Raw genomic sequence first — 8,522 nt, 5'->3', positions numbered from 1 at the left:
ATTTAATATTTTAAATGGACTGGGTGCCAGCGCATTTTGTAGGGGTGGAGATCGTTTGTGCCAGCGCATTTTTAGACTAGGTGCCAGCACATTTTTTTTTGGGGTGGAGATGCTTTGGCCTATTACTGTTCATTGAGTCTGTTACTGTTCAATTAAGTGGATAAATGGGCTGGGTGCTGGCGCAAAGTGGATAGGGGTGGAGTTGCTCTTACAGCTAATTAATCCATGTGACGTTTGTATTATTTCAGGCGAGAGTTGATCGATGTCTTGTCAACTAAGCAAGTCGTAGCGGCTTAGTTGATGCTGGGACTGTGGTTTAAGTTACCTCGATCAACATTGCATCTTAAATAGAATAAAAGGGATAATCTTCTTGCCCGTAGGTGTGGATCGTTTCCTTTGTTTTAATTAAGATGGCATAGTATGGGTTTTATTTCACAGGAGTTTGTGAAAACTTCATCTTGCCCATAGGTGTTGAAGTTTGTTATGAAGGTAACTCTTGTGACATATAATTCAATACTAGGAACTAATTAATTTACTTGCCTATAGGTGTAAATTAATCTAGTTTCATGAAGTTTATTGGGGATAAAGTTCCATGCCATCAATTACAAAATCCCACTACGAGCCCCATAATAGGTTGTGGTTTTAAGGCATGAAAATCGGTTGCATCATGACGTATTTTGTGTCTTTTCATGAGACTTGTTGATGCAAAGTATTGGACCCATGAAGGTTAATCAAGGATTGCTAAGGTACGCATTCTTTAAGTCTTATGCTTGCAAATCTTTTCAATTTGAACTATGATGTCATTTTAGAGGATGAAATTTGACTACTAGAGTTTTATTTGGACATCGAAATTGAAATGATATGAAATTGAATTGTTATGGATGTATAAATTCATGATAGAAGCACATAATTGTTTTTGGCAGATTGCGTGTCTTGATTTAAATCGGGTGAATGACACGTCCAATGGTCACAAAATGACCTGAATTTTTGATATGTTTAACATATATAAGTCTACTATGTGTTTGCAAATTTTCGTAAATTTTCCATGTAGTGTAATTATGGTAAATTTACTAGAAACCCATGCTTGTACAGACAGTTTTGCTGGCAGATTGTTTTTGTCTTTTGAGACGTCACTTTAGACAATTATTTTGACCCTAAAACAGCTCTATATTTTTATTTTATGAAGATTAGTATGTCTATTTTGACCTGTAAAATTTTGGTAGCAATTAAGCTTATAAATTAAGTATGATAAATTCTAAAGTAAGTGTAATTCATTGCTGAAATTCTGTTTGATAACTTTATGTTGGTTGTGATGTCTATTATTAATTATATCTAAAATATGAAGCAATTTTGTTTAGGTACATCCTTGAAAGAATATATGAATGAGTGTTTGCCCAAGTGGGAGAATTAGTGAAAGAAAATTGGGCTTCACACTCATTAACTTATTTGCAGTAAGTGTATAAACTCTAAAAGTTTAGTGGGAGTTGTTCTAAAATTTTGAGCATTAAGTGGACTTGCATAAAGTGTTATTCTATCTTCCATGAATATGTGTTTTGGTTGATGAAATTAGAATTTGCCATGACTCGAATTACAATAATACGTTTAAGTTTTAGAATGAGTACTTGGTGTATGTGTATATTTTTACTTGCAATCATTTGGATGCCTTGATTGATTATTTGTTAATCTTTAGAAAGAATTTTGGGGCTCATGGGGACTTATGTAAGATCCCACATCGCCCAGGGGAGTGATCCTTATATGTATATTCTCATCCCTACCTAGCACGAGGCCTTTTGGGAGCTCACTAGCTTCGGGTTCCGTAGGAACTCCGAAGTTAAGTGAGTTCGCGAGAAAGCAATCCCAGGATGGGTGACCCACTGGGAAGTTCTCGTGTGAGTTCCCAGAAACAAAACCGTGAGGGCGTGGTCGGGGCCCAAAGCGAACAATATCGTGCTACGGTACAGTCGAGCCCGGGATATGGCGAGGGCCCGGGCCGGGATGTGACAATTTAGTATCAGAGCCTAACCCTGGCCGTGGTGCTCCGACGAGGACGTCGGGCCCCTAAAGGGGGTGGATTGTAAGATCCCACATCGTCCAGGGGAGTGATCCTTATATGTATATTCTCATCCCTACCTAGCACGAGGCCTTTTGGGAGCTCACTGGCTTCGGGTTCCGCAAGAACTCCGAAGTTAAGCGAGTTCGCAAGAAAGCAATCCCAGGATGGGTGACCCACTAGGAAGTTCTCGTGTGAGTTTCCAGAAACAAACTGTAAGGGCGTGGTCGGGGCCCAAAGCGGAATATCGTGCTACGGTGGAGTTAAGCCCAAGATGTGGTGGGAACCCAGGCCGGGATGTGACAATTTAGCACAAATATGGAATTATTAATGCAAATAAGATGGTTGTGGGATGCATGATTTTGTATAAATAGCGGTGAATGTCGTAGTTTTACCTTTCATTGAGATTATGCTATTTAAGGTGTTAAGGAAAGGTTAAAGAAAGACAATTTTGTAGTGATATGCATTCATTGGCTAAGTAAGGGTGTTCCCACAAGCATATTTCAAAATGTATGATTTAAGTATGGATTTGCAAATTAAGTGACGATGTTGCAGATCAGTGGGAGCTTGAGTTTCATGTTAGTAATGCCTTACCTTTGCAGATGACCTATATGGTATGTATGATTTTTTGAATCCATGTATTCAATTTAATCTCCGATTGGATTCATTGAGTAACATGTTTATGTGTTGGTCAATTATCAAATGACGATATATCTTATATCCAGTTAAGCAAATTGCATTTTAAATCATACAGGAATGGTTAATCTTCTTGCTCGTAAGTGTGGATTAATTCTTTTGGTTCGACTTAAAATGGCATGACATGATTTATATGTTGTATTAGTTGTGAAGGTTTTTTCATCTTGCTCATAAGTGTTGAAAATTTTCTCACGAAAGTAACTGATATGGTATACGAATCAGTGTCAAAAAGATGTTAATTCATCTTGATCGTAGGTGTGGAATTAATTATGTTTTATGAAGTTTTGTTTGCAACTGCAGTAGAAGTTTGCATTAAAGAGGACCTGAGATGATAAAAGTTGAGACACATTCAGGTAGTTAAAGTTCATCTCTGCAATCATAATTTGACGGTGTTTCATGTGGATGAGGATTTTAGCATGTGTGATTATGAAGGTTTTGGGTTGTGTCAACCTTACAACCTTGTTAGTTCCATGTTGAAAGACTTATTTGACAGAAACTTGTATCAAGGATAGGATGTTATCACAACTATATGGCCATTAAAGTGACATTAATTTCGAATTTCAAGTATAAACATAAATATTATACGTGTAGACCAGTGGGAGAATGTTGGATTTATTCCGATGTAAATCAACCTTAAATGGTCTACAACATATAATAGGAATGTAATATTGGAGATTAATGTAGATATTGTGATTTGATTTCCTAAAGATATCAATCTTTTATTAGGTGTCTTGTAATACAAGTAAGATTGATGGAGTCCTTGACTTTATGTGATTATGATACATAATTGATAGGCTAAAAAAGTTGGATTTGGGATTCCTTTATGGACGGAACCTTAATACCTTAGCCAGTATAAATACTAAAGTCCCTGCAAACCCTTGATACATAACAAACGCTTCCCATAAAGTAGTTATATCTGGCTAGGTGCTTTGTAGAAGACTTTGGTGTCGCATCCTACATCATCTCCACTTGGTATTCAATGGCTATTGCTTCACGATCAGGTCAGTCAACTCCTTGTTTGTGTTTTAATTATATAACCACATAAAGTTTACAGTGGAGTCTATGGAAGCAGGAGGTGGAGGTCCAAGAAGTAGGTGGTAGAGAGTCTAGAGTTAGGCCCCTTGTGATTGCTAGGATTAGTTTGAGTTTTTAGCCAGTTAAAAAGAAGCAAAAAGCTATATAAATAGGGAGTCAATTCTCTTGAGAATCAACGATAATAGAAATGTCAGACAAAAAGCTTTATAGTTTCTGAAGGCTAGTGAAGGAGAAAGAGTGCTAGGAGTTGAAGTAATCCTTTATTTGGTTAGACTTCTCATTCCTTTTATTTGATACATCTTTCTGATAATTTTAGTGGGTTTTGAAGAGGTTGGTTAATCAATAGTCAATCTCTTTCAAGGTGAAATTTTGAAACATGAAACTTTTGAACTACTCATCTAAGTCAGTAAACAAATTTTGGTCTTGGAAACAAGTTCTTATTGTAATAATAATATATTAATGGTGTGTTTGTACTAATATGCAATATTAATTTTGCATAACAAATTTACACCATACAAAAACTTTTAGTTTTAAAACTATTTTTCTAGAGAATAGAAGCATGTTTTGTTTGGTTATCATTATACATACTTATCAAAGTATGTATTCTACACAGTCTATTTACAATACATGAGTTGTATTTTAAATTGTGTGCTTAAATAATGATGGTTTATACTTTAAATAGGAACTCACGAGCTGGACCAAGATACTTGATTAGTTTGGCAGTGGCGTGGACTTACGTTGTAGCTATGGAAATGAGTAGGGGGTTCTTGGGAAACCTTATAACTATTTGTCCATATATTCTGATTATTATATGTTAATTTATTGATATTGATCTGCTTGGTTGGATATAAACTGTTTGCTTATATGACTTATTGGATGTATTGACATATATGATTTTCATTCATTTTGTTATATTTCTCTTGAATTAAGAATCTTATGACGGAAAAAGGGAAATGGAAATAAAAAGAACAAGGAAGACTTTTGTGTAGTTGAGCCTAATTCTTGTCAGGTACCAAGTCTTAGGCCAACCCCAGAGTGCACAATAATTTAAGGGTAATATGGGATTGGCAAAAGGGAATTAGGCAAGAGTATTAACAAAAGGGAAATATGGTGTTTGGGTTTAGGTTAATGGGTTTGAAGAGAGGAATTTTGTGCATTCATACATGTCATTTTTCTAATGTGTTTTAACTACGTAAATATAATATGCTCATGGTTATATGTATTAAGGTGTAATGTCCCAACTGAGCTTTATGCTCACCCTAATTAAATTTGCACAGGTTCAGAACCAAAGAATTAAGTCTTGTGCTAGAGATGATACTTACAGTATGATATGTCCAGTGGCGAAGCTACATGAGGGTAAGGAATGGCGGCCGCCCCTCCTCTTGTCGGAAACACGCCTAAGAGAGTTGGTTCAACCCCTCTGCTCTTGTCCGAAATGAGAATTCTTGCTCCGATGATCTGGTTTCTATTGCTGCGCACAGCTTTTTTTGATTTTGAAGAACGAAATCTGGAAAAATAAAAATGCAGTACTTGTGAAGAAGATGAAGGCTTATGAGTTCGATATTCCCTACACAAAATGGCGTCATTTGACAAAAAAAAAAATTTATTTCATTAAGGACACATGTCAACACCTGGCAGAAATGATTTATTTCATCTGAATATTATATTCAAAATTAGGCCTTGAAAGATTCTATAAATACAACCATTTCAGGGGACCAATTCACATATACATTTCTCTACTCCCAAATTGGAAGGGAATTCCCCAAATCCTTGAAGCTATGAAACTCTAAAGCTTTCAAGCATCCAACCTCGCAAAATTCTCAAGACTCCCGAAGGATCAAGAAAGCTCTCTTCGTTCCTCATCAAATCCTTGAAGAAATCCACACAACTGTTCATCAAGATCAAGCCCCGAGGGCCCTTGAAGATTCGTTCATCCTCGTTCATCAAGATCAAGCCCAAAAGCCCTTGAAGATTCGTACATCCTCGTTCATCCTAAGATCAAGGCCCGACGGCCCTTTGGATCAACAACATCAACAAATTCGCACCACTGGTCATCCCTAGATCAAGCCCCAACGGCCCTTTGCACATACCTATCTTTCTCTCTCTCTCTCTAATAACTTTAAAAGTTTTGTTCGCCGAGTAGGACTCGTCAACTATCTTTCACGCAAGGTAATAACCCATTGACTCAGGTACCAATCGCCTTCATGCAAGGTGTGTGATTGTAATGCTTATTCCATTGCGGCGCTCACTTCTTTGTACCATATGTAGTTTCAGTATATTCATTCATCGAACATACCCTATTCATCGGCAATCAAATTGTATCCAAGTTATAGCGCGAACATGCTCCAGTTCCTTAAACAGTATGAAGAATTTTGATCATGAGCTGCACTTTTACATTGTGCATGAACACTTGATTGTGATTTAAATGTGAGAATAACAAGATTTTAATGAAGCTGACACTACGTGGGAATGATATTTTAGTAAATTGAGTTCTCATTCCTTCTCATTCTCTCATTCTGTAGGTTTTTAAACTCTGCTACTTTTACAATACGCAGCTGACTCTGGAATTCGGGTAATAAATTTCTCTTCCCTGTGTACTATTTTGGAAAAATTATTAATGGTTTATTGTTCTTGAGCTGTTAATTGGTCTTGGTTCTTGCTTTCAAATATTGTTTTAGATAATATCAGCATAATCCTAATTAGCTTTGAAATGTATGTGTGTGCATGTTGTGTTCTTCAGATTTTTAGTGGTGGTTCCGGTAGTGTTTTCATGTAGAAGACTAGAATATGCAGAGTTTATGATGGCAGTGATTTTGAATTCGTAGCTAGGTTGGCTACTTTGATAATGTAAAACTAAAGATGCGTTTGCATTTACAGTTGAAAAAAAAAAAAAAAAAAACAAAAAAAACAAAAAATGAGCCTAGCTCCATTGTTTTTCTGTTCTAAAGAACAACGGTGAAAAGAGTTTTTTGGTGTTCCTAATGACTTGGAGATTGTCTGGCAATGAATTTGTCCATGATGACTCTTAACGCCTTCTTTCTAATGCTATCTTTGCATGTCACTTTGGTAGTAAATCTTCTATGAAAATTATTTTGTACTTTTCCCTTTTAGGTTTAGGTATTATCCACTTTTGATGCTTTGGACAAATAGTAAACACGATTATGATGAAATTTAAAACTTCAACCAATAAACTGTGACACTCAGAGCAAGATTCACGTTATCATTTGGGCATCTTTGTTTCAACTATTTCGTGTTCGAAGAGATTTGAATTCTTTTTCAGGTTTTCTTAGACCTTAATTATAGCTAAGCTGGAATTGGCATATGTCATTACTCAAATGAAAGACTATTATCGTGACCCAGCACAAAAATAAGATGAGGACAGCATGACAGCATTGCAACATTAGCTTAATTATAGCTAAGCTGGAGTTTAAGTTTTGGACGTTATCTTTTGTGTTTTTTATGCTGATTCATTCCAACTGTGCGCAGGTATCTTTTTCCACCTTGTGCCTTTTGAACCTGAGTGAAATTATGTTTGCTTTCCTTATGATTTTTTTGTTTTCTTTCCGCAGTGGAGGATTAGAGCTTCTATACAACTCTGTAAAGATTCATAATGTCAACGTTGAAATGCAAAACGGAGCAGAAAAGGTGAACTTCAGCTTTTGTTAAGGCTAACAAGAATAAGTAAAAACCTGAAGCGGATTTGTCATTTCAGCGCTTTTATTTGTTCCTATTAGTCAACACGATTTTCGTTTTCTTCTTCTCAGCTAACCATGAAGGATTTGCTCTCCTGGATCCGTACCCATATGATCAAGGAGAGGCCTGAAATGTTTATGAAAGGCGATACTGTGTAAGATAAAATCTGCATCAGATATAATTTTAAACTGAACGTGTTCCTCAGTTGCTTAGATAATTTTATAATAAATATGCTGTTAATGGTTTTGATAGGAAAACAAATATTGAAACATGGGTATAATACTGTTGCTATATAACATGAAGCTTGGGTTCTCTTGCAGAAGACCCGGTGTTCTAGCCCTTGTGAACGATTGCGACTGGGAGCTGAGCGGGCAACTTGATACAACGCTAAAGGAGAAGGATGTGGTTGTTTTCATTTCAACCTTGCACGGTGGATAGTACGCGGCTCATTGTAATAACTTTAGGAAATGAACCAATTGTTTGTATCGGGACTGTAAGATGTTGACGTTATTTGATGTACGTATGTGAACATGACTACTTTCCCATGTAGTGGTTGGCTATTGTATGAGATTTATGTACATGTATCTAGGAGTAGTTAGATATTGATGCAAATAAAACCTGTAAATTGCTTGTGATTGTTATTTGGATATAGGATAATGGCAAATGGGTTGGATTGTTATTTCGATATAGGATGATGGGGCTTGTTTGATAATCATTTCGCTTTTTAGAGCGAGAAGTGCATAATGAGATTTATAAAAATGCTAATAATAGTAAATTGTTCAGTGTCACATCCCGGCCCTGGGCGGATCACTTCCCAGGCCTGCTCTACCACCGTAGCACGATATTGTCCGTTTTGGGCTTACCATTCTCTCGCGGTTTTGTTTTTGGGAACTCACGAGCAACTTCCCAGTGGGTCACCCATCATGGGATTGCTCTAGCCCCCTTCTCACTTAACTTCGGAGTTCTTACGAAACCCGAAGCTAGTGAACTCCCAAAAGGTCTCATGCTAGGTATAGATGGGAATATACATTTAAGGATTACTCCCCTG

The 8,522-nt window shown here is 36.7% G+C and overlaps 1 protein-coding gene across 1 annotated transcript; it reads left to right on the top strand.

Moving 5' to 3' along the window:
• Nucleotides 1–5,144: 5,144 nt before the first annotated feature.
• LOC125471277 (ubiquitin-related modifier 1 homolog 2-like) lies at nucleotides 5,145–8,104 on the top strand. The gene is made up of 5 exons (XM_048571531.1): nucleotides 5,145–5,186; nucleotides 6,337–6,353; nucleotides 7,351–7,426; nucleotides 7,546–7,628; nucleotides 7,795–8,104. The coding sequence occupies exons 1-5, from the start codon at nucleotides 5,145–5,147 to the stop codon at nucleotides 7,910–7,912; spliced, it is 336 nt and encodes a 111-aa protein (XP_048427488.1). The 3' UTR covers nucleotides 7,913–8,104.
• Nucleotides 8,105–8,522: the final 418 nt, after the last annotated feature.

Source organism: the organism of the source record quoted next, unplaced genomic scaffold (assembly GCF_019419815.1).
Source record: "Pyrus x bretschneideri cultivar Hongxiangsu unplaced genomic scaffold, Pyrus_bretschneideri_v1 Contig106, whole genome shotgun sequence".
Lineage (NCBI taxonomy): Eukaryota > Viridiplantae > Streptophyta > Magnoliopsida > Rosales > Rosaceae > Pyrus > Pyrus x bretschneideri.
Note: the sequence above shows the minus strand (reverse complement) of the source record. Positions and strands in the feature narration are given on the sequence as shown.